The sequence below is a fragment of the Spermophilus citellus genome (assembly GCF_964194105.1).
Source record: "Spermophilus citellus genome assembly, chromosome: 3".
Classification (NCBI taxonomy): Eukaryota; Metazoa; Chordata; class Mammalia; order Rodentia; family Sciuridae; genus Spermophilus; species Spermophilus citellus.
In genome coordinates this window covers 139,835,275-139,862,777 of record NC_138184.1, presented here as the reverse complement: position 1 = coordinate 139,862,777, position 27,503 = coordinate 139,835,275, and the positions used below count along the sequence as shown (strand labels likewise).

Genomic DNA, 27,503 nt, shown 5'->3' with positions numbered 1-27,503 from the left:
TTGTCCCTGAAACCCTTTTCTTTACCAGCTGCCAAAAGCAGACCTAGATTTCTCTACCACATTCTTTTATCATGTTTCTGCCTTGGAGCCAGAAGACTAAGGATTAAAACCTCTGAAATAACATACTAATATACTTCTTTTGTGTTTATCTGCTTTTCATACAACGTTTGTATATATCAACTATCTACAGTGCACTATATTGCACTGAAGGGGATATAGCTGTAAATAAAATAATCTCCACTCTTAATGACCATTTTGCTTAGAAAAAAAAAAGCATTAAAACAGATAAAAGAATACTCAATAGAATGACCAGTACAATTAAGAGCAAGATACTAGGCATTAAAAGATCAGAAGTGATTCTTTTCAGCAGAGTAAGAAATGGCATCAGAAAAACACTGACTTTAAAACTACCTTAACAGAACTTGAATAATACAGAAAAACACAAAGATAGTTGTGATGAAAAAGACCATTCTATGAGTAACATAAAAAGTACAGCAAATGCCTGATTATAAGGTTGATGGGGAAACAATGCACTTTAAGACTGTGAAGGTAATTTTAAAGGCAAATTTTAGAGGGTCTTAAAGCTAAAGGATGGGCTGGGGTATAGTTTAGTGGTTCAGCGTATTTGCCTACCACATGCAAGGCCCTGGGTTCAGTCCCAGGACAAAAAAAGTAAGTGTAATGAAGAATCTGAACTTCACTAGAAGAAAGTTAATGTCTGTAAACATGACAAAGATATGCTCTAGGAAGACTGGTAAACTTAAATCAATCCTTAAATATTTAAGGCCTAAACCAATGAATGGTACTCAAATACGACTGTACCAAAGAATCACCTGTAATGTTTTCAAAGATACTGTTGCTGTGTCCACCCATCAAGAGCTTGTGGTTCATTTGTGGATCTAATTTGGGATTAGATTCAAGCAGCACAACAAACTTTGTTGTGTTTGTCTGTGTTTTGTTTTGAATATTTGCTTTGAGATGGAGTCTTGCTATGTTGTCCAGACTGGTCTCAACTCCAGTGATCCTCCTATCTCAGCTTCCCGCGTAGCTGAGACTACATGCATGCACCCAGCACCAGCTTACCCCAAGCTTTTTAAAACTACAACCATAGGGGCTGGGGTTGTGGCTCAGCAGTAGTGCGCTCGCCTAGCATGTGCTAGGCCCTGTGTCCAACTACAACTAAAAAAATATTTTTTAAAAAAAGAAAGAAACTACAACCATAGATGATTCTAGTATGTCAGCAAAGTTGAAAAATTGTGGTAGTATCAAATCCTGATTTTTCCTGTATCATACATATCTGTAATAAAACTTATAAATTAGGCACAGTAAGATTAATGATAACAGAAAAATTATAATAGGCCACAGTATCTCTCTCTGTACACAAACATGACAAGTGATGGCTCTTAAGTGATGATTCATGTTCCATGCAGGACAGAACAGATGGCAAGATTTCATCGTGCTACTGAGAACATCCTACAATTTAAAACTTATGAACTGTTCTTTCCCACTTATTTTCAGATCTAAGTTAACTAAAACTGCAGAAAGTGAAACTATAGGTAATGGGAGACTATTATGTATGTGTGTGTGTCCATCTCAAAATTCTGATGAAATTACCTACAACTAGCTAAGCTGACCCAGTAAAACCCAAACTAAAAGCAGTTATACCGTTCCCACCACAAAACAAAAACAAATTGAATATATACAATTTATTTAATAAATTAATGTCATTCAAAATACAGTGCCAGAACATTATGCAGTTGAACATGCTAGTAATGTTTGTCATGAAGCACCTGTGCTCATGTTAGATTGGCGGCGCCCCACTACTGCTAGTGGTTCCTGGGATTAATGCCAGAGCAGCGCTAGTTATCTGCTCTTCTGCACAGCTTGTGCAGAAAATTCCTGAACAGTTCACCTTCCTAATCCCACCCCCCCAACACACACACATCAGGTTAAAAAAAACACACCCTGACAGCTAACAGATACCTATACACAATCACTCTACAGTAATGCTTGTTATTAAATTAAGATGTAATGACCTGGTTAACCCGCTCTAAAACTTTAAGATGGAGAACTACATCAGCAGCAGGTAGTTATATGCATGAGCCAATGTTAATGTAATACAGAAGTGGAGACATTTACTGATTAAAGCTCCACACAGACCCGCACAATGAGGGGCTAGCAATTCATATTGCAAGCCCAGCAACTTAAGTCCACACCTGGCAAATGACCAGCTGAATGGACAACCTGTATTCTAGATAGACAAGTATAAGTTAGTGGAAAGAGAATACATGCACCTAATAGTATAGTTAGACTGATCCTGCAGTCATAGCTTTCCCTGTGTAATACCATGAAGTTACGGAAGATCTTCTTCAACTATAGTACAGGATTTAGACAACATTTCTATACCAACATGGACATTAGTGTTAAGTGCAGCTGAATTAATTACACTGGAAAAACGGTATTCCAGGACTTCAAAACAGAAGCACAGGAATGAAATCCATATATTGAATTAACCTCAGCACAATTTGTGATATACCACACTAGGAACAGGAAACTACTTTTGTAAGTGAACTTCTTGAACTATACATACACAGGGCTAACAATGTTAGATAATCAGACTCTTATATGCTCTCATGATACACATAAAAGTTTCTCATTATTGAATAACCTATTTCAATTATGGAAGCATATCTTTCTGTAAGACTCACTGATATATATTATACTGATGCAAATATTAAGTAGGGCATAAAAATAAAATTTATCAAAGATAGATATTTATGTACTCATATTTAGTCCTTTCATATCCTCCCATTTAGCAAAGGAAATGACAAAGCACATGAAATCAGGCGTGCACTCCCTGAACTCCACAACTATACAGGTGGTAGTGTGACCATTTCTCCATCCAGTTCAAACTCTTCTGTCCCATCTGGTGAAAAAAGATAAGTTGGTGGTTTCCATGGAGATTCTTCAAGGCAGGATGGATAAAGTTTCCCCACAGTGCATCGAAAATCTCTCCCTAAGTCCCACAGTACACGTTCAGATATGTGCTGCCGCAGAGACCACCGATCAAGTTCCAGATCATATTGGTAGGTGACATACTTAGCTCGCTCATTTAAGTGGGTTTCTCGCATAAACACACAAAGAGAATTTGAGATCACAACAGCTCTAACACAAGGGTCAGAGTATCTCTTAGCAGGGATGTTGGCTGCCATTTTCCACTCGTTTTTATTCACATCATAGATTTCCACAGTTACTGAAGACCCATCTACAGTGCCAGAGGGGAGTCTTATGCCAGAATTGGTAGCAATATGTAACCCTCCAATATAGAAAATTTTATCACCGAAAGCTGCAGCTGAAGCAAAGGATCTGCTAGTCTGTCTCATGGCCATTTCTACCCATGAATCAGACCTTGGAAAGTAACAGTACATGAGGTTCAGTGTCATCACATAAATGCAGTCATGAACCACAACTGCTGCACTCCATTGCCAAGCACAAGGCAAAGGGCTTACCATTGTCCACTCATCCTTCTCAGTGTCATATCTTTCTACAGTCCTCCGATTAAGTTCTCCACCTACACTATCTCCTCCAATTGCATAGATGTAGCCTTCACAGCAAACCAAAGATGGCTTTATGCGGACAAAAAGCATTGGGGTCTTTGGAAACCAGGTATTTTGCTGTGCATCAAACCAATAAAAACAATTCACAGTTCTGAAGGCAGTCTGGAGTTTACTTGTTTTACTGTGATTTGTTTTTGTGTTTTTTAGAGGAACTTGACCCCCTGCTATGTAGATGTCATTATCAGGGGTTACAACTGTCCCAACCTTATGCAAATCAGCTGGTGGGCTGCATAGCTTGTAAACTTTTTCTGCCTGGGGGCTGTAACAGACAGAAGAATAAAGACTACATGGATTTTCTGAAGATGCTTCAATAAAAATCATCATCTCCTCTTTAGTCATCCCCAGTCTTGGTTTGAAAAACTTGGGCATGGACTTATAAAGACCTTGAACCACCACAGACTTATCATTGGGTGGCAGACCTTGAAACCAAGCCCTCTGTGTTACTTCTGAAAGTGCATCAATTCTGATTTGGCTAAGAACTGAAGACAAATACTGGGATCGTGATTCTGTGTTGTACTCTAGCCATAGCATAGCAGCTTCTCGAACTGTTTCTTCCTTTTCTACATTTAAATTGTCACTACTGAGAATGTCTATCAGTAGATCATGTGATAGCTGCATAAATGCTTCCTGGTGATACACAGCAGTAAACTTATGCTCCACCATTCTTTTAGCACTTTGTTTTAATTCTTCACAACTGAAGAGATCAGCAAAACTCAACAATCGCACACAATTCTCTGCATTAATTTTTTTAATTAAATATTCTCGGCAACGTTGTAACACATCCTCTACCTAAAGTAAAACAAACAGAAAAAAGGCTGGTAAGAGCAAGATAGACAGTTTTACTGTTTTGGTGCTGGAGACGGAACTCCAGGCCTCATGCATTCTAAGCAATGCTCTACCACTGCACTACACACTCAGCCCCAACTTTTATTTTTATCTAAGATATAGACATGTATTTGGACTAAGGTTAGGACTAAGGAAATAAGGTCTTCCAGTAATAATAGAAAACTGCAGTTTTGCATTTTCATTCTCTCACTTAAGGCCTACACACCTGTCCAAGAAAGAGAACACATGCCATGCATAGTGGCACACAACTGTAATCCCAGCCATTCAGAAGGTTTAGGCAGGAGAATCACAAGTTCAAAGCCAGCCTAAACTAGTGAGACTCTGTCTCAAATTAAAAATAAAAATTTTTAAAAAGGGCTGGACAACAAATACCACTATGTTATAAGGCATCAATAAAGAAAGAAAAAAAAAGTCCAAGGTGGGTTAGGGATGTAGCTCAGTGGTAGAGTGCTTGTCTATCATGTGTAAAGCCCTCCGAGTTCAACTCCCAGTACCACAAAACCCATCATACAGTACGATTATTAAAAAAATAAAAGAGCCTGGGGGCTTGGGTTGTGGCTCACTGGTAGAACACTCTACCTAGCACAAGTGAGTCACTGGGTCCTATCCTAAGCACCACATAAAATAATAAATAAATAGGACTGGGATATAAAGCCTATATCTCAGGCTTACCAGACAACCCAACCCAAGAGAGAGAGTACTGCTGCATCTGGGTAAGCAATATGACTTTCATTAATATGGCAGAAAAGAATTATAAGGAACAGTGTTGATATTAGGAACAGTGTTGATATTAACAATAAATGTTCTAGAATGTGAATTTATTTACAGTAAGTATTCTAGAATCTGAATTTCTTTAAATGCATCAATTTCTTAGCAATTATTTTAGTTCCTGGCTTTAAGAAAAACTTGCAAACTACAGAAAATCAATGCTTACAGTAAGCAGTTTTCCCTTCCAAGTTTGGATTCAGGAAGTGAATACCTTTGAGTCTAAAGCACAAAATAAAGCTTCTACAGCCTCAACTTCCACAAACTGTAGACACAAAATACTGCACAATTTTACAGTACAAGACTGAAAAGAAGCTACACAGGGAATGAATTGAGTTCTAGTTCCCAGAGTTATACTCAGGTATTAACATCTGACTAGTGTCATTCATAATTATTTAGCACACGTTTATCATATACCTATGAGGTACCATGAACTTTTTGCTTCCCAAATTTAACCAATGGAGAAAGTTTCTGAAGTAGTGTTATTCCAAAACATGAAAAGAAATGAGGAAAATACTTATATTCCTCTTAAAATTAAAAAAGGGAGGGTTGAGGTTGTAGCTCAGTGGTTCAGTGCTTGCCTCGCATGCATGAGGCACTGGGTTCGATTCTCAGCACCACATAAAAAATAAATAAATAAAACAAAGATATTGCATCCACCTACAATAAAAAAAAAATTTTTTTGAAGGGAACATAAGAGAAAAATACAGTTTATCACACTATATCAACCATCACTTTTTGTTTTACTTTACTTCTTAATAACTTAATATAGTCCTATAACCATTATAAATATTTAAATTCAATAATTTCCATGAAAACCTGAACTCTGTGAAAATACCAGACATTAATATGTTTAAGCTTTAAACATGGAAAATTATAGCATTTAAATTTAAAAACATTAAGATTAATTTGAAATCTAAATTCGCAGGCATATTAGGCAGAATATGAAATCAGGATGAAATTATCATCTACCTTTTTAATTAAGTTCCTATTATAAAACTAGGTTAACCAGTGAAACAAAACCTATTCTTTATCTCTTTTCACATTTTATAAATAGAGAAAAAAAAGTTCCCTTTAAAAATCTGCAATAAGAAAATTACATACATGAAACATCAGCAAAACAATGTTTCTTGAAAAAATAAACCAACTGAAGTACATAACCGAGAGGGAAAAAACTGCTTACCTGAAGGAAACAAGCTGTTTCATAAAGCTGTTCTACAGTGCTGTCACTTATTGCCAAGTTACCCGTGTATGCATAAGTTATTATTATCTGTAAGGTGGCAGCATCCACATTCCTCAGGTGTACATGTGTCTGCTTGCTTTCACTTAGTCCACTCATGAACATAGCCCTATAGTAGAACATAGGAAAACAAAGCTGAAGAATTCAGTGTAAAACAAATGCAGAACTAAAAAGAAATGATTAGACAACATGAGATATTTATTTAGAATAGTTACTTAAGAAGATTATTGAAGGAAACAACAGAGAAGCATGTATGATCCAGTCCCAGAGATATATCAGATTATTTCACTATGCCATTGTGGGTAAACACATATAAATTAACCTATTCCTGGGGCTAGGGTTGTGGCTCAGTGGTAGAGCACTTGCCTAGCACATGAGGAACTGGGTTCAATCTTCAGCACCACATAAAAATAACTAAACAAAATAAAGGAACTGCCTCCATACAACTAAAAAAAAATTAATCTACTCCTTATAGTTGTACAGTGGAATACTATTCAGCAATTTAAAAAAAACCCAAATACTGGGGCTGGGGTTGTGGTGCAGCGGTAGAATGCTCGCCTAGCACGTGTAAGGTGCTGGGTTCAATCCTCAGCACCACATAAAAATAAATAAATAACAATGAAGGTATTGTGTCCAACTACGACCAAAAAAAATAAAATTAAAAAAAAGACAAATATTATAACATATATGAACCTCAAAAACATTGCTGCTCAGTGAAGAAGCCAGATATAAGATCACATATTGTATAAATCCATTTGTATTAGTCCAGAAAAGGAAAATAAACAGAGAGATTAGCAGTTACCTAGAGCAGAGATTAAGAATGGGGAGTGACCCCAGTATTGGCTGCAGGATACACCTGACAAAATCCAAAATTGCACAGGTCTTTCATATATAATGGCATAGTTCTTGTATATCCTTTTCTTTTGGATAATTGAAAATGAAATATTATTCAGCAATAAAAAAGAAATGTTCATAAATACTATACATAAATGAACTTCAAAAACATTATGCTCAGTGAAGAAACGAACATAAGACCACGCTGCAAGTATCCATTTATATGAAATGGTTCAAAAAAGGAAAATAAACAGAGATTAGTAGTTACCTAGGGCTGAGAATAAGAATGGGGAGTTAATGCCAAATGTTTTCTCTGATATAAGGAGGCTGACTCATAGTGGGGTAGGGAGGGGGAGCATGGGAGGATTAGATGAATTCTAAATAGGGAAGAGGGGTGGGAGGGAAAGGGAGGGGATTAGCAAGGGCAGTGGAATGTGATGGACATCATTATCCAAAGTACATGTATGAAGATTTGAATTGGGTGTCAACATAATTTATACATAAACAGATATAAAAAATTGTGGTATATATGTGTAATAAGAATTGCAATGCAAAAAAGTACATGTATAAAGGCATGAATTGGCATGAACATACTCTATATACAAAGATATGAAAAATTGTACTCTACATTTGTAATAAGAACTATAATGCATTCCACTATTGTGTATTTTTAAAAAAATAAAATAAATAAAAAAAGAAAAAAAAAAAGAATGGGGAGTTGAACCCAGGGATGCTCTAATCACTGAACTGCATCCCCAATCCATTTTATTCTTTGAGATAGGGTATATGCATAGAAGAGAAAAGCCCCTAAATGTAGTGATTAAGAAAGAAGAATGATTAAAAAAGAAAGAATGGCAGGTGGGGCTGGGGTTGTGGCTCAGTTGTAGAGGGTGTGCAAGGCCCTGGGTTTGATCCTCAGCACCACATATAAATAAATGAATGAATGAATAAATAAATAAAATAAAGATATTATGTCCAAGTACAACCAAAAAGAATATATTTTTTTAAATTACATATAAGATGGTGTGAGGGGGAAGAAAAAAAGAGAGAGAGAATGTGTTACAGTAGATGGGGTAGAGAGAGGTGATGGGAGGGGAGGGGAGGGGGAGGGGAGGGTAGGAAGGGCAGCAGAATACAACAGACACTAGTATGGCAGCATGTATAAACGTGGCTGTATAACCAATGTGATCCTGCAATCTGTACACGTGGAAAAATAAGAATTCATACCCCATTTGAATCAAATGTATGATATGTCAAGATCATTGTAATGTTAAAAAAAAAAAAAAAAAGAATGGCAGGCTGGGCTGGGGCTGTAGTTCAGTGGTAGAGTCTCACAAGGCACTGGGCTCAATCCTCAGCATAAAAACTTATGAATAAAATAAAGGTACTGTGTCCATCTACGATTAAAAATATTGGGGCGGGGGAAGAATAGCAGATCGGGGTTGGCTCAGTGGTAGAACAGGTGCCTAGCAAGCGTGAAGCATGGGTTCAATCCCTGGTACCACATAAAAATGAACAAATAAAATAAAGGTATTGTTTCCACATACAACTAAAAAAAAAAAAAAAAGAATGAGACATCAGGCGGGGCACAGTGGTACATGCCTGTAACCCCAGCAACCCTGAAGGCTGAAGCAGGAGGATCCCAAGTTCAAGACTAGCCTCAGCAATTTAGTGAGGCCCTAAGCAACTTAGCAAGATGCTGTCTCAAAAAAAAAAAAAAAAATTTTGTTTTGGTACCGGCCAGTAAAATCAGAGGCACTCAACCACTAAGCCACATCCCCAACCCTTTTGTGTTTTATTTAGAGACAGGGTCTCACTGAGTTGCTTGGTGCCTTCCTTTTGCTGAGGCTGGCTTTGAACTCTGGATCCTCCTGCCTCAGCCTCCCAAACCATCTGGATTACAGATGTGTGCCACTGGGCCTGGCTTAAAAATTTTTTAAGGCTGGGAACGTGGCTCAGTGATTAAGCTCCTCTTGATTCAATCATCATTACTCCCCCACCCCCCACCCCAAAAAGAATGGGATCCATCATAACAATCACTAGCTTTGGCCTCTCAAGGATAAGATGAGGAGTCAGACATGATGGTACATCCATGTAATCCCAGCTACTTGGGAGACTGAGGCAGGATAATCACAAATTCAAAACCAGCCTCAAAACCTTAGCACCTGGTCTCAAAAAATGAAGAGGGGCTGGGGATGTGGCTCAAATGGTAGCGCGCTCACCTAGCATATGTAAGGCACTGGGTTCGATTCTCAGCACCACATAAAAACAAAATAAAGACATTGTGTCCACCTTAAAAAGAACATTAAAAAAAATGAAGAGTTGGGGGACACCTTCAAAATTGATAAAATATGGTAGAATCCAACTGTTAAAGGGGCATAGTTGAATACATAAGGTTCATGGAGATACTAAAGAATAAACTGGAATGATGAGTCAGACATCATGGAAAGCCTTTTAAAGTAAGATAAGAGGTAAGTGGTAGAGTACGTGCTTATTAGCATGTACAAGGCCCTTGTTCAATCCTCAGCACCAAAAATGAAAAAAAAAAAAAAAAAAAGGAGTCTGAGCTTTTTCTTGTACATAATGGAAAAGACTGAAGGATTTTAAGTCAAGATTTAGTATGATGGGCCAGGGTTGTAGCTCAGTGGAAGAGCACATGTCTAGCATGTGTGAGGGACTAGGTTAATTCCTCAGCACTATATAAAATAAAGGTCCACTGACAACTAAAAACTATTAAAAAAAATTCAACATGATAAAATGTACTGTAGGATGACTTCAAGAGCCAAAGACTAGCAGTATGAAAACTTGTTTTAGGCTACAGCAATGAGAATTAAAACACCTGAGATGAAGGTGCCAGAAATGGATACAAAAAATATTACAAAGGGCCTACAAGTCCTGATTATTTTCTGAACAAAGGCAATGGGATAGAGCACCAAACAGACAAGGAGGAGTCAAAATTACCTATTCATTTTCAATTAAGAACCTGAAAAACTATTGTTAGCCATTTAAAGAAAAATTGTAAATCCAAGAAGAAAAGTTAATCCCAGGGGAAAAGTAAGTTAAATTTTGGATATATGTGATTTAAAGGCAGATGGGTCAAATGGAAATAATAATCAGATAAATATTAAATATCAGTGGAACAATGAAGGTGACACATTCATGCAGTAGAAACTAAAGACAGGTAAGTTATGTGAGAAAGACTAACTATAAAAGAAAAACCCACTCAAGAATTTCAATGATGGGGTTGTGGGTTAGTGGTAGGCACTTGCCTAGCATGTGTGAGGCACTGGGTTCAATTCTCAGCATCACATATAAATAAATAAATTTTTTTTAATTAAAAAAAAAAAAAGAATCCCAATGAAAGAGGGCTGGGATGTAGTTCAGTGATAGAGCAACTGCCTAGCCTACACAAGGCACTGGGTTCACAGGTCAGTGGAGTTCAATCTCCAGTACCACCAAAAATAAAATCATGAGAGAAATAATCACCAGACCAGCATAATACTACTCAAAACAACAGCAGAGGGTGTCAAAAACTGTGAAGTTGGGCTGGGGCTGTAGCTCGGTGGTAGCGCACCCGCCTCGCACGTTAGGCCCTGGGTTCGATCCTCAGCACCATATAAAAATAAATAAAAATATTGTGTCCAAGTACAACTAAAAAAAAAAAATTAAAATTGTGAAATCAAGGGAAATAAATGCCGTAAAAGCAATTAGTCACAGATGACTTCTAATATAGCTCAGAATGAGCAATAAGAATGGTAGCTTGGGGCTGGGGATGTGGCTCAAGCGGTAGCGCGCTCGCCTGGCATGCGTGCGGCCCGGGTTCGATCCTCAGCACCACATACAAACAAAGATGTTGTGTCCGCAGAAAACTAAAAATAAATAAATAATTTAAAAAAAAAAAAAAAAGAATGGTAGCTTGATTCCAGACAAGCAAGGAGTGGAAAGGGGGTACAAACAATGTCAGTTAGGGTGATCAATGATTTCCCACTAAAGGACACCGAATGGCCACAAATAAACTTGACTGAAAAATAAAGAGCCAGGAAATGTTCTTGAAAAACGTTCAAAACACTTATTGCTACCACCTTCACCTTTCTGGCATAGAAAAATGGGAGATAATCACAAGCAACCTGAAAAAGAACTGTAAAGGTTCTGAATAAAAATAAAAGATGGGGCTGGGGTTGTGGCTCAGCAGAATACTCGCCTAGCACATGTGAGAGGTGCTGGGTTCGATCCTCAGCACCACATAAAAATATATAAGTAAAATAAAGGTATAAAAAAATTGAAAGATTTAGGGCAGGGGTTGTGGCTCAGGGGGAGAGGGCTCGCCTTGCACATGTAAAGCACTGGGTTCAATCCTCAGCACCACATAAACATAAATAAATAAATTAAATAAAGGTATTGTATCCATCTAGCAACTAAAAAAAATATTCAAAATAAAATGAAATATTTAGGGATCAAGCGGTTGTTTTTACCTTTATTCTAGAGGGCAGTAACTTTGAAAAGGGACTAAGGGCAAGAGAATGGCTGACTATACAGAGGCTCGGAGATTAGTTATGCCTAAATTATGCTTTATTGACAACAAATTAATGAACTTCTGTAAAGTAACTGAGTTTCCTAAAGACCAACAATAGTAGAAGCCTAGCCAATCTGAAACTTTCAAACTGACATTTTTAAGCAAAAGCAAATCATAATTTACATAATACAGATTAAGTACCATACAAGTTCTGGTTAATTCTCAAATAATTCTCTCATTTGGGGTGTAAAACGTTCAGTAAATGTTACCAGGAAATAGAAACTACTATTCAGAAGTATCTACAGGTTTTTGATGGGATGGTACAGGTAACACAAACTACAAAGGAAGAACATATCTAGTTTAACAGGCAGAATTTCTAAATTTTTAGTAGCACTGTATGTAACAATCTGGAAACCTGAAAGTGGAATCCTGTTGAAGAACACTTGGAAAAAGATCAAAGTATACGATAATTTACCCATTTCAGATAAAAGATCATATATGGCAAGAATATATTAATATATGGGTGTTTTCTTCTTACTGCTATTCACTTGACCCACAGATAAGATCTTTGTGATAAGTAGCTTTAATACAAACATATACTGGACTATTAACTCATCTCATAAATATAAAATATATGACTTGCTTTTGGGAGGTCATATTCCTTCAGATGATCAAGGAAACTTAAAAAAAAAAAGGAACTGCTAGTGATAAGAAATAATGAAAGTCTTGGAAGGACTCGTCTTTAAGATTGTAATATTAATGGAAAATTCAAGTCTCCTGTTCTTTAAGAACACTAATTTCAACTATATTGGTTAAAGATAAATAACCTCATGGCTAGAGAATTTTAAAAATGTTATCTCTACAGTCACAAACTTTATAATAAAGGAGGAAAAATGGAAGACAACTAAGTAAACCCATGTTGTTACTTTCTGGTCAAAATAAAGAAAAGACAGAAAATATTAATAGAATTTCTGTACAGGTTTGAAAGTTAGATCAGATGACAAAGGAGCCTAAATTACAAATCTCAATCTGAAAATCCATAACTAAAGCAAAAAGCTCTAAATGGGTAACCAATTTATAATTAATGGCCATTAAAAAGGAAAACTTATGAGCCAAGGTATTGACTGAACTTGGAACCTTGATCTGTAACCTAAGTTAATGAATCTGTAGGGGAGGGGGAAAACGCTCCCCCCCAGCATCGTAACCATTTGCAATGTTCTTTAATACACAGATTCTAATAAACAGATGCAATTTCATACCTCAAACCCACCAAATGAGTAGTTCTGGCTTTGTAATCCAATGATCTCCAGTTGTAAAAGCACCCAACAGAATTCTAATGATTAAACAGGTTTTTGAATCAATATTTGCAAACAGACTAATCTTTCTGACAGAGAAAAAAAAAATCAGTGCCTGAAATTTCATAAAAAATTCAGATTCAACCAAAATAAAAAAATATAGGCACAGCTAGGCAACTAGCATTTTGGCCTTAGCTTCTGCAATTATGGGATGTGGTACATTGAGGAATGTGAAGTTTCTCTATCTTCATATAAATTAGCCTTGAAAGGTCAGTTTAATCTGTCCTGTTTATAGCTGCCACTAAAGAGCAGCAGAAATTAATTCATTGCTGATCTTCACGTACCCTGTTAACATTTGTAGCAGGAATACAGTGATATACATTTAATTCATCTTTATTCACCCTGTCCTTTCCAAATATTAACTAAAAGTCCACTTAAGGGTACAGAACACAAAAAGCAATTTCTATGTCCAGCTTCTATTCTTTTTCATGCAACTTAAAGATGCAAAAGATCATAAAAAATGTGAAGTTAAGCTTTAAAAAAGGTATCCCAAGAATAATAGTAACCAAGTCTAAGAAAAAGATACATTTTTGTGAAGGAAATAATAACAGTTATCATCTTCTAAAAATTATTAGTCTATTACAACTTAAATTTATAAATAAGGATCACTGTTTTCTCAATGTAGTATTTGAATATCTCCAGAGTAAAATTATCTGATTTTCATTTCTCTGAAAGAAGAAAGTATTCTCAATCCTCATGTCTCCCTAACATTAAAACTTTACCTTAGGTAATTTTAACAAATCTCTTGTATTTATGCCTTTGTAAAATCTTTTTTTGTATGTTACACATGTTGGAAATAAATTGACAATATTACATCATCTAAACTGGAAATTTAAGCAAAACATTGAGACCTAATTTTTTTTTCCAAAGGGGGGGGAGAGAGAGAGAATTTTTTAATATTTATTTTTTAGTTTTCGGCAGACACAACATCTTCTGTTTGTATGTGTTGCTGAGGATCGAACCTGGGCCACACGCATGCCAGGCGAGCGCACTACCGCTTGAGCCACATCCCCAGCTCAAGACCTCATTTTTTAAAAAAATTTAACATATAAAAGAATTCCTCCTAAAACAAGCTAACAATCTTATTTATAATTACAAACTTATCAAGATTAAAGTACTTACCTGAAATAAGAGCTACATGTTGCAAGAACCATTTTATGACAAGGGAATTCAGTGCCCTCAACAATTAACACTATGTCAGTAAACAACTGCTGTTCATAAAACAGTTTCAACTGTTCCAACAAGGATACAGCATATTCAGTATTGATCTGCCTCTCGTCTTGAGTGGACATGACTGTATTCCATTAATATTTCCCGGAACAGATTAGAAAAGTCAGTCTTGATAGAAGGTCAAGTGAATACTTCAGAAATAAAAGAGAAAGTCTGCTTGCTGTTATCTGCAGCATTCAGAACCAAGACTGACACAGTCACTAATGAATAGTATCTTATTATAGGCTTAAAATCACTGCTAGGTCATCCTGTGTTAATTAGATTCTTCAGAGTTTTTCAACATGGTCTTCAGACATCCTGCTCAAATTTGCAATTGTGCAGCTCATGAGTAAAAGAGAAAAATACAGGAGGTAGATTTTGTGGCAACATCCTATGTTCAATGATCCTCCAGAGAACTAAAAAGAAAAAAGATCAGTTAAGTTATCTAGGCCAGTACACTTCTAGACTACAATGTTTAAAATGGCAGCTTATAAATTATATTTGAAGTTAAACTTTAGACATTAAAATAAAAATGACACATGAGAAAAATGAACATTTTAAAAGTCTACATTAAAAAAAAAAGAAAAGTAGCACTTAACAGTTTTTCCACATCAACCACAAGAATGAGAAGTTATATTCTATGTATGTATATGTCAAAATACATTCTACTGTCATGTATAACTAAAATAAAACACTTAAGAGTTTTAACTTTCTGTCTTCTATGCAAAGTATAAACATCCCAGGAAAATAGAAACACGTGAGTAAGCATACTTTTTTTTTAAAAGTTCTTCAAAGAATAAGTTACCAAAACCAGATCTACTTATTTGCTTAGCAAAAACACATAACCATAATTAAAGGGGAGTAAGAACCCTCACTCTAGTAATGACTGTCATCTTTAAATATATTTTAAATGTTAAGACTTCATATTTAATTAAAATGATTTAAACTACACAATAAATAGATTTAAACTGTTTATTTCCAATGTGTAGGATATGTTGGGGGGCGAATATTCTTCAAGGTGCTTGGGATTGGACCTAATCCTGAACACATGCTAAGAAAGCAGGCACTACCACTGAGCAGCACCTTCAGCCCTAAGCTATGTATTCTAAAATCTGCAGGTCAATAGTGTGAGAGAAGAAATGTATTTCTTTGCAGAATGGATCTTTCCTAGGAATCTTATGTTTAAGCATACAATTTTATTGAAAAAAAAACTAAATGGAGGGAAATATGTTTCATAAAACAGTAAATGCCATATTACTCAAATATGAATATTTTCCAAATTAGTAAGTTAGTTTAAGTACAAATACAATCTAAATCTTATTTTCAGGGAAATTACCTGTAAGAATGCACAAAAGATGTCAAAATATTGGTGGGGGGCAATTTCTTAAGACTCATTAAATATTAAGATGTATTATCGATATAATATAAATCCAAGTACACACAAGTCATTAGACTACCATGAGGATAAACATGGCATTTCAAATTAGGAAGACTGGCTTATTTCAACATATAAAAGCTAGAAGAACCGTCTAACTACTTGAAGGAAAAAAAAAAAAAAACCTAGGTTTTAGTCATACTGCATACAATTCATCACAAAAATTCCAGATGAATGAAAGTTTCACTTTGAAATCTTATTTGGAATTTAGTATTTACAACATTCAGCAAAGGAATTAAAGAAAAAAATGAGAGAAAATCCAGACAAAATGCTACTAACATATAAGCTACAAAACTACCACCTCGGGGCTGTAGTTGTGGCTCAGTGGTAGAGTACTTACCTAGCATATATGAGGCACTAGGTTGGATCCTCGGCACCACATAAAATAAACAAACAAAATAAAAATATTGTGGCCATCTATAACTAAAAAACACACAAACAAACAAAAAAACTACCACCTCTTCTTCTTTTATTAAACAACCTTTAGATCTCTTAATCAGAAAATAGTGATTTTTTTTTTAAAGAGAGAGAGAGAGAGAGAGAGAGAGAGAGAGAATTTTTTTAATATTTATTTTTTAGTTCTCGGCGGACACAACATCTTTGTTGGTATGTGGTGCTGAGGATCGAACCCCGGCCGCACGCATGCCAGGCGAGCGCGCTACCGCTTGAGCCACATCTCCAGCCCAGAAAATAGTGATTTTGACATAAAAATATCATCATCACTAAAACCACTAATATTTTTCTCTCAAAATATCATCCATTATGTCAAAAAGAAGATCATATCGTATCTTCCTGCCAAGCTATACTATTACACAAATTGTTAACTTGATATAGACTGTCAAATTCCAACAAATATGGAAATAACTAAAACAGGTGCAAAAGCAGAGACTTTGGTTCATTTAAGGTAGCATCTTTACTTTTCCAGAACTGATTTATACTATAAATCTAAGTTCTATTACTCCAACTTCTAAAGTTAACAATACCTAAAATCGCTGGCTATTGCCACATATAATGCAGCAAGATCTGGTGCTATAAGAGTGTAGAAAAACAATCATTCTCATACACACAAGTAAGCAGATACCCACCCACAATCCCTTATTCAAAACTCTTGGGACAGTTATATTCTGTAATTAAGAATTTTTCAGATTTTATGGCAGTAATGTGGTACATGTATCCTATTTTAAAAATCCTCTCAAGGACTCTAGGGCAGTGCTCCGTAAGTAGACACATTATCTTTGCTGGGGGAAACACTGTAAAAAATAAAAATTATACATAGCTTCATGTATAATTTTCTTCATGTTTCTTCTTCAGGTCAGGTTTACTAGCAAAATTTTTCTTTTAATTTTTTTGAATCTCAAAATTGCAAGTAAAGTATTGCAAAAAACAACATTTGGCATTGCAAATGCTTAATACCTTCTACATCAATGGTATCATAAAGATTTTTCTCATAAAAAAATATGCATTTAGAGCAGTACATGGAAGACACCCATACAGAGGCATTTATGACATTTGTTATGTAAGGAAAATAAAGGAATAGAGACAGAGCAGGTGGTTTTTTAAACAAGTGTTTGTTTGCATACAACAATATGAAGGATATGTCAAGGCCATGAAGTAATTTTAAAAACCCCAAGAGCAATATGCCTTCTTGAATCCCATCCCCTTATTAAAAAATTAAAACTATGGGGATATATATATATACACACACAAACACACACACACACACATGTATATGCATCCATTTAGGCTGGGCATATAGCTCAGTAGAGCACTTGACTGACTTGTAAAGTCTGGGGTTCCATCCTAGCCCTGCAACAAAAGGCCTGAGGGGGGGAGGGGGGATACATGCCTAAATAAACTCAAAGTCCTAACCCCAGCTATAGGACCCCAAATTGTCTTCATCCATGTTCAAACAAAGTGACAGCAACTGGTGACCAGGGCCAAGTTGCACTTAGGATATACTGCTACATCTCAGAATTTCTTAGAGACTAGTATAGATAAGTCTGGTCACTCATTAGCCACACAATGATATGACCTAATTTTTCTATATTGATTTTTGAGGGTCTCATTTTTATTTTTCATCCAGATTTTGCTAGATTTATAATCCAGGAGAGAAATCTTAAATAAAAATTACATTAAAATAAGCAGAAGTCATTCAGACATCACACTAAACAGGAATTCAAACAGATGTATATCTAGTACAATTTAAAACAAAATTAGTATCTTATCTCTCTGGGAACACAGACTGCAAAAATGTATCAATTAAACATACAAATAGTTCCAAAGTTTAGGATGATCAACCAACACCTTTCAAATTCCCCATAACACATCTAACAAGATTCCTTCACTTCTTTTAAGAAAAAGAACGAAAGTAAGTCTGTACTATAATACTTAACTATGAAGTGAAATATTACATATTTCACAAAAATTTCTTTAACTGTATTGTTTTTCATACCATTCCATATTACATCAAAAGTTAACTTCAAAAAGTCACATTTTCCTGTTTTCTTAGAAGCTGGCATCCTCAGATTGAATAATTCTCAGGTACCAAGTTAACTGTTTAATTTTATTATAAATTAATAGCTGCTTAAATTTAATTCAAGAATGTTTATTGAGAATTTATTAAGTGCCAATCATTGCACTTGAAGTACCTAGGTTGAGAGGTGCCAATCATTAAAGGTTCCAAAACACCAAGTGCATTTATTCTCACTGCTGGCTACAGGGAAAACCATAGTTGGCAATTAAAAACATGGTGTTTTAAAAAACAGTAGTCACTAGAGGCAGGTAAATGAGTGAAGCAAGCTGCATATTAAAAACATTTTTCTTGAAATGGAACTGTTCTGGTCTTTCATTTCCAAAGTTTTTATTTATTTATTCATTTTTTTCAAGAGTGGGGTATTGTAGACTGAGTCCAGGTTCTTGTGCATGCTAAATTGAGCACAGGCTCTACCATTCAGTTACACTTCCAGCCCTAAAACTGTTTGTTTCCAAGATAGGGTATTACTCTATCACCAAGTTTCGTCTTGAACTCCAAACTTTTTGTTCCCCTGTGATAGCGGGGGTTGAACCGAGAGGCACTCTACCACTAAGCTAAATTCCCCACTCTTTTTATTTTAAAACAGGATCTTGCTTAGGTATCATGACTGGTAATCCTCCTGCCTCAGCCTCCTGGGTTGCTGGGAACACGTGTGCACATCCTCACACAGCTTTGAACTCCAAACTATGATAGAAACAAGAATACGAGAAATTTTATTCTTTATCTTAAAAACTATAATACAAGTAAAATGAACAAAGGCTTGGTGCTTGGTTCCACTGCTAACAGTGGTTCACACTGGGAAAGAAAGAACAACTTACTGAAGATCTACTTAAATATTGCGGGTTTTATTAACATATATAATGATTACCTAATTTAAAAAAGAAAACTTTCCAAAGATATCATATTTTCTTTCACCATAAAGACAAGATACTTTAGGGTTTGGGGACTGTTAAGATTTCCCTGCGTCCAATGAGTTTGTCTGGATGAACCCAACTATGATATATAACCATAATGCTCTTAAAAAAAAAAAAAAAAAAAAAAAAAAAACTCCCATCCCAAGGCAGCCAAACACAATATGTAAATGAATGGATGCGTATTTCAATAAAACTTTATTTACAAAAACAGGCCACACGTACCAATCTCTGCTTTAGACTGCTTGATGAAATATTGACTCAGTGACTAAAATATATACTTGGAAGTTTTTGCTGGAATGTTTTCCCTTCAGACCACAAAAATGAGAAAAATTACAAATTTTAAATTTTTGGAAGTTGAACTACATGTAATTCTTATTTAACCTAACCTGTATAGATTCTTTTCTTCTCAATTGACTATTCTAATATCTCTCACCTAATCACACAACTACCTTCCCAAACTCTGCTCGTTTGATGGACTTCAGAAACAGATTTTGCTATGAATACCTTTTATTAAGGTTCAATGAAGAAGACATCCCTCTCTCCAGATAATTTGTTGGGGACGGGGGGAATAACAACAAAGGCTAATACTGATTTGAAAACACTTAGCTGGGTTCACACCTGCATTCTCTATGACTTAGGAGGCTGAGGCAGAAGGATTTCTTGAGCCCAGGAGCTGGAGGCCAATATAGACAATATAACAAGACCCTGTTCTAAAAACCAAACCTAAAAACAAACATTACTACCACTGCCACTACTGATGATGATGATGATATTAAAAAAACCTTGAAACTACTATTTTGTCAACCACATCCATATACATTTGAAAAACAAGATATATACAAGACAATTCTTATATAAAGGTATTTAGTGAGCACATGGATTCATTAGATGAACCAAAGGCCAAAGAAAATAGGAAATCACTGTTATATGCCACAATTCCTGGTACCAAGTACTTGAAGATTAATAGGAAAGTCCTATAACTAAAGTTGATCATTATAACATATTCTACAATGAAAAATACCAACTGGCGTTAAAAATTAAATGGGAGTCATGCAAATAGCATACACTCAAAGAAAAGTACTATGTATTTTGACATGAAAACTGCCGATTTATTTTTTTTAAGCTGTAGTTGGACATAATACCTTTATTTAATTTATTTTTATGTGGTGCTGAGGATTGAACTCTGCCTCTCACATGCTAGGCAAACGGTATACCACTGAACCACAACCCCAGCCCAAAACTATGGATGTTTTTAACTCCCCCCCCCCCAAGTCCTGAGCTCAGTTCAATGGTTTTAACTGATTTGCTTGACAGAAGAGAATAAGAGTAAGACTGGAATGCTACACACAAAATGAGATCCCTTTCTCTATCCACTAATTATTAAAAGTACAAAGTCCTGCTTATTTTTTACACCTAAGGACTTCCTATACAAGTAAAAAGATAAATTGAAATAACTGAAGGAAAAGAAAACATTTCTCCTTCTAATATATTTAGAAACTCAAGTCTAAAAGATTCTGAGTAAAAGTACCACAAAAACATTTCAAAGCGCTCCCTCGCTGTTTCCTGAGAGGATCTTACCCTGAGATCCAGCATGATGAAGGCCGTACTCGTGCTGGAAGGACTGTTGCTGCCACTTTTTTCCTGGATGTGGATGTGTGCTGGGCAGAACAAAGTACTGGTGGAATGCAGCCATCTTAATTTCCGTATAGTAGTTAACAGAGCACTATTTTATGAAGATGAATTGATAGGCCCTGATGAATTATTTCTTGGGACTGGCTGTGTGGCAATTCATGTGCGACCAAATGAACTTGAATTTAACTATCCTGTCAGTTTCTGTGGAATCGTACCACAGATTTTCTACGATGGTTCTGTCTTTCATTCCTGGCTCACCTATAGACCAAGGAATCAAGTGATTTCTACTGAACTTCATTTGCAGTGTTTAGTTCCCAATTCCCATGCCCCACTTGATGTCAACGAGATGAACGAGTTGCCCTCGAGTCTCGAGGTGCCCCCTCCTCTCGAGGTGCCCCCTCCTCTTCAACAGTGGTACTTGGTACAGTACAGATTCTGTTCATCCTGTGGCTTCATCCACTTGAGAGATAACTGGTCGACTCCTTTTTATGGGACACGCAGTCAGTCGCTGCAAAGGCCTTTCTATTCATCGCCTAATTTTGTGAATTTTAGAGGCTTGTGCCCTTTGATGTACAGCAACAAAACAAATTAACTCAGCGGAAGGTTATGATATGATCTTTTATTTGTATGTATCTGCATGATTTTAATTCATTTTCATTTATTGTAACCCCCTTTTATGATGCCTTTGAGAAAAGGCTATCAAGTGTTTTTATATTTCAATGTGGCCACAAATTTATAAATAAAACTTGAAAAAAAAAAAACATTTCAAAGCAAACAACCTGCAACTAAATGAGCATCAAAATTAAATAAATCAGTAATGTACAGACACACAATCACTTACAAATCTAAAACACCTCCTACAGAAAATTATTTCAATGTTTTTCCTCCCTTAAATAATCAAAATGATTAGAGTAAAATCTTTCTAGAGCTAACCTGATTTTTCAATTTTACCATAAAAACAAACGCAGAAAGAAACTAACTTATTTCAGAAGTATAAGTTCACTGTCTGAATTGCTCACTTCACTTTCCTATAATATTATTAAAGGGCTGGGGTTGGGGTTCAGTGGTGGAGTGCCTATCTAGCACACACAAGGCCTTGGGTTAGATTCCCAACACCACACAAAAAAAATATTTAGGTCTTCAGGATGCAAAATATACTTGAATATCTGCAAAGGAAATTTACACAAATACTATTCTAATACTCATAAAGAGATAACAATAACAATGAATTTGTCCTATAGGTTTTAAATATTGATATTAAAGACTAAAGAACCAACGAAGATTAATGTATGATATGTTGAAATTTTTAAAACCATTCCAAACGCTTTCTAAGGTTTCAGAGGTTGAAGGCAGTATTTTCATGGGGGAGGGGGTTGAGGAAGAAGATGACTAATTTCACTTTGAAGCCTAGTTATCATTTTACAGGTGTATCAGTAGAACCCTTCTAATGAGGAGTTACAGAAACACAAACAGAAGCAAAGCAAACTTTCCCAATGTTAATCAGGCAAGATTACAGGCTCAAGAAAAAAAAAGGTAAGGGATTAAGTACTATGAATATGAAAATGAGACAAATAACTGAGCAATGAATGAAAAATGAAGGGGCTGAGGATGTGGCTCAAGCGGTAGCGGTAGAGCGCTTGCCTGGCATGAGTGCGGCCCGGGTTTGATCCTCAGCACCACATACAAACAAAGATGTTGTGTCCACCGAAAACTAAAAAATAAATGTTAAAATTCTCTCTCTCTCTCTCTCTTAAAAAAAAAAAAAAAATGGAGGAAGGATAAATAATAGAAAGATGCCAGGCATGGTAGCACACACTTTGTAATCTCAATGATTTGAAAGGCTGAGATAGGAGGAGTGCCAAATTTAAGGCCAACCATGGGAATTTAGCAAGACTCTGTCTTAAAATAAAAAATAAAAAGGGTTGGGGATGTAGTGCAGTGTAAACTGCTCCTGGGTTCAATTCCCAGTACCAGGAATTTCTTAAATAATAAGACTGGGCACAGTGGTACACACCTATTTTCCCACTTGGGAAGCTGAGGCAAGAGGATCACAAATTCGAAGTCAGCCTGCACAATTTTTTAAAGGGTTCAAATGTAGCTCAGTGGTAGAATGTTTGCCTAGCATGCATAAGGCCCTGAGTTCAATCTCCAGTACTGCAAAATTAATTAATTAATTAATTAAACAAGGGCTGGAAGCATAGCTCAGTGGTAAACAATTGCCAAGAAGCACAAGGCTAATTTTGAGCCCAGCAATGCAAAAAAATATTTTAAAATAATAATAATAATTATAATCATTGCAGCTATTCAGGAGGCTAAGGCAGTAATATCTCAAGTTCAAGGCCAATCTGGGCAACAAAGCAAAAATTCTTTAAAAACAAAATAACAACAATTAAATTTTTAAAAATGGGGCTGGAGTCATGGCTCAGTGGTAGAGCACTTGCCTGACATGTGTGAGGCCCTGTGTTCAATCAAGGCAGATCTCTCCTCCACAAAGGGTAGTGGGATACATACTTCATTTCATCCACAGGAAACACTTTCAATGTGCTGCATCTTTCAATGCTACAAATATCAGTACAGAAGACTGAAAACTTCTTAGAAAAGATTCAGAGTATTCTGGGAATCAAGTATTGCAAAAAAAAAAAAAAAAAGTCATGAGCATGGAACTCAAAACTACTTGGTTTGAAAGCCTAGTTCTGCACTGAACTGTTTGCTCATCTGTAAAATGAAAATAAAAACAGAACTCTCTTCAATGATTTATTCAAGGATTAAATGAGTTTAAAGGCCTGAAACACATACTACTATGTAAAATTTTGCAATTACCATTAGTCCACTCACTGGTTAAGCTTTTGTAGTACTTTCCAAGTTCCTGATCTCCATACCTTTACCAGGACTAAAAATTCCAATTATGAGATCTCAGCACTTGAAATAATTCTTTTCATCCTGGCTAAATGGTATTTTGTTTTTTAGCAGTGCTGGGGATTGAACCCAAGTTTTCACACAGACTGGGCAAACGCTCTATTAATAACCTATTACCCCCAGTCCTAAATAGTATTGGAGATAAGAAAAATTCATTCAAAGTTTTTAGAGGATATTTTGATGGTACAAATCATCAAAAAAAAATTATCAAAGACTAGTATTGTGAAAACTGATGTCAGTGCACAAAAACTAAATTCAGAGTCATGATGGCACAATCATAAAAACTAATCTTTCTTCATTTCAATGTGATAAGCTTCTCCTTTGGTAGGACAAAACACTGATGCTAGAAAGTTTGCTTTAAAATTATCAAAAGCATTTGTTCTTTTGATTATCGAATGCTACATAAACAATTTTCTGAGTTTTAATAAGTAGCAACAACAACAACAAAAAAAACCACCTTGCCCTTTGAAGAATTTCTCAAGTTTAATAAATTTCAACATTTTTCTTTCTCTAGCCAAATTCACAACTTATAACTAGTCTCCCCTGTGTTCCTTCTTTATAATACTGAAAAGACCAAATGGTTCCATCAGGTTATTATGTTCAGCACCCTAAACAAATTCAGGGTAGTGCAAGAATCTGTACTGTATTATGACTAGTAAGTTATCTTGCTTTTAAAAAACTAAAGAATAAAAAAGGCACACCACCTGTGATAAAGTAATTATATGAATGTAGTATGTCCTTTTATTTTGGACACATTCCCCCCCCCCCATAGTCTTGTATAGTGTCTTATTAAGAAAGCTGTGGAAAGGCATGCTAATGCAAAACTGACCTCAACTTTTTCATGGAACTTCATTTTCCACCAAATCAATGATTTATTAAATCACAGTCGATTTCCTAGATATTCAAATACTCATGTATGAAGTCATGAAGAGCCTAGCCAACAATGATTATGACTAGTTTCTTTCTGTAAGTAAAAGTGAAGGTAAACTTTTTCTTAGAAGCTTACCACAGAAATTACAAGTCACTACTTGTCAGAGGCATGAGAATGGGGTAGAGAAATAAATACTCTCTTATCAAATAATTATATTTTCTCCAAATCTCTTATAATAATTCCTTTCTCCTACAAAGAATCGAAGCACTTCAAATCCACACCAAGAGAACCAGCAACACTCTTCATACACTTAAAATAACTACTGGAACCAAACTGGGCATTCTGAGTTATTTAAATATCATTTGGTCTATTCAAACTCTACAAAACTGGAAAAGACTGAGGTGTAAGGAAAGAATGAAATCTTCATTTGTATGTCCTTTTTTCCAGTACCAACTGTGATAGGAACATGGACAAAGAAAATAATTATTTTTTCTCTTAAACGTGCATAATCTTTAGAAAAAAACAAGGTATTCTTTGGCTTTATAAAGACTGCACTCAAGTTTCTAGGAATTTACTATGCACCATAAATACAATGTTCAATGTTTAGATATGATGAAATAGTTCATTATTTCCACTAACCAAAGAGAAAAAAAAAATCCATGGAGTGTGTACTTAACTACTAGAATATGTCTCTTCCATCCCATCTTCTTTCAGGTCCTGTGAATAACATTAGATTTTGTGATTTTGCTTCTTATGGGAGCAATAAGGGGTAGGAGTTACAGAACTTACAAACTCTTCTACAACGCCATGTACTGAGAAAAAGAGCACTACGTAGAGAATAGCACTCTGTGTGGACTAGAACGTGCTCAAGAGAAACGCCATAGTCCTGAAGAAAATTGACAGACCTCTTAAAGATTTTAGGACCCTATCTAAAAGGTATTAAAAAAGCACTAGGCCAACAAAAGATCAAAGCAGTAAACATAACATCAGTTACCAGCCAAATTAAAATAATAGAAAATTTCACACCATGGAGATTGGAAAACTGGCTGAATTGACTTCTGAATGTATTTTAGGTAGGGGCGGGGGGGGGGGGGATCCTTCTGAAAAAAAATTGCCAGAAAAAAAGTTCTCTACTAACTTAACTCATTCACAACTGGGAAGAGATGCGCAGTCCTTACTACTCAAATTCAGGCAAAAATTCCTAATTCAGGGTAGGGTAAACAGGTAACTAACTGCTTCGCTGTAAGAATTAATTTTCGTCAGAGCGCACTGCCATAATAGGGTTGTTTCTGAATGCCTGATTGCCCAGTGAGCCAGACATACAGATTCATGTATAAACAACACGTGACCAGTCCTGGTCCCCTACGTTTTGATGAGACTAACTGATGTAGACGTTGGCCAAAGCATATATTTTTAAAGTTAACTTTTCCATTCTGAATCCTTTGTTTTAATTTGAACAGGCATTCGTGGAAACTGACCATTCTAGAAATCCTGTAGACAGCGGAACGGATATTCCTCTCCCTTTAAGGTAACTACAAAGAGATCTTAAAGATTGCTCAGCCAGAAGGGAAAAAGCCGTTAACTCCAAACAACTGCGGGACGGCGAACTAAGATACGCTGCTACTCCACTACTTTCCAATTCATAAGAAGAAGGAGGTGGTCGAGTTCATATAAGTTAACGATTTCACAGTCTAAAGTAAACACGTACACAATTTCCCGTCTCAAAGAGCAGCTTCTGCTTTCTCCTTAAAATCATTAGTAGACCATAACAGGATCTCCGTTAATCTAGACCGCTCTTGGTTTACTTAAGACGCATCAGAAACATAACAAAAATAAAAACATAAGGAAGGGGCTGCTCTCCTTCAGCGCACGCTGTCGCGAACACACCGCGGGTCGTCGAGTGAAGGCGCGCTGTTCGGGCAAGGGCGGGCGGCGCCTGGGAGACCCGCGGCCACCGAGAACCCAGGCCCGGGCCGGAAACGCCCCCGCGGGAGCGCCCGGGCCGCCCCTCCCCCCGCGGCGGAAGCGACGCGGGTTTGAAAGAGGCCGCAGCCGCCGCCGCCCCCCGCCCACCGGGCCACAAAGGGCTGAGCCCCCTCTTGCTACAGGCTTCCTCCCCAACTCTTCACACAGGTCGCCACAGGCTCCCCTTCCCGCCCAGCGCCCGCGATGCCTGCTCACCCGAGTCCCTCAGTCACTCGATCCGGCCGGCGGGCCCGAACACACAAGGCCTCGCGGGCGCGGTGGCGGGGGCGTGGCCCTTCCGCAGCGGCCCGGGCCGGGGTCTCGCCTCCGCCTCCCGCGGAGGAAGGCTGGCGCCGCCGCCTCTTCCTTCCGGTTTCTTCTCGCGCCCACCCTCGGCCCGCCAGTCCGATGCAGAAAGCAGCGTCTTCTGCGGGAGCGCCGCACGCTCCTCAGGGCCCAGCAGCCGCCAGACTCCTCCCTCGGGAGCCGCGCCGCCTCGTCAGCCCCGGGCCGCAAGACGCCCAACTCACCGCCCGCGCCCCGCCCCCGCCGCGCGCTCTCGCCCCTTCCGCGGCCCGGAAGCGCGCGGGCAGCGGACCGTTGGCCCGCCCGCAAGCGCGCCCACCCCTCCCCCGGCCTCCCTTCCCTCCCCTCACGCGCCTGTCGACACAAGCGGCAGTTTTTCAGTTTCCCGGGTTCTCGAGACAGGCCCCCCGTCCCCCGCCCTCAGCTGACTTACCCCGCCCTTTTCCTTTGCTGGATCCCACCGGAAAGCCAAAACAATTGAGGCCGCGCAGGCGCGAAGAAAGAAACGGAAAGAGCAGGAAGGGCGGGGGCGGCGCGAGGTGACGGCGAGCG

At 37.1% G+C, this 27,503-nt stretch overlaps 1 protein-coding gene across 3 annotated transcripts; it reads right to left on the bottom strand.

Annotated features, from left to right (window-relative positions):
• Positions 1–1,691: 1,691 nt before the first annotated feature.
• Positions 1,692–27,503, bottom strand: KBTBD2 (kelch repeat and BTB domain containing 2). 3 transcript variants are annotated; one of them, XM_081285901.1, is made up of 4 exons: positions 27,385–27,503; positions 14,293–14,795; positions 6,412–6,577; positions 1,692–4,406 (listed from the first exon to the last, which is right to left on the bottom strand). In XM_081285901.1, the coding sequence occupies exons 2-4, from the start codon at positions 14,460–14,462 to the stop codon at positions 2,871–2,873; spliced, it is 1,872 nt and encodes a 623-aa protein (XP_081142027.1). In that variant the 5' UTR covers positions 14,463–14,795; positions 27,385–27,503; the 3' UTR covers positions 1,692–2,870. The 3 variants fall into 3 exon arrangements, with proteins under 3 accessions (XP_081142027.1, XP_081142026.1, XP_081142025.1); XM_081285900.1 differs by lacking the exon at positions 27,385–27,503 and adding an exon at positions 26,862–27,263; XM_081285899.1 differs by lacking the exon at positions 27,385–27,503 and adding an exon at positions 26,854–27,262.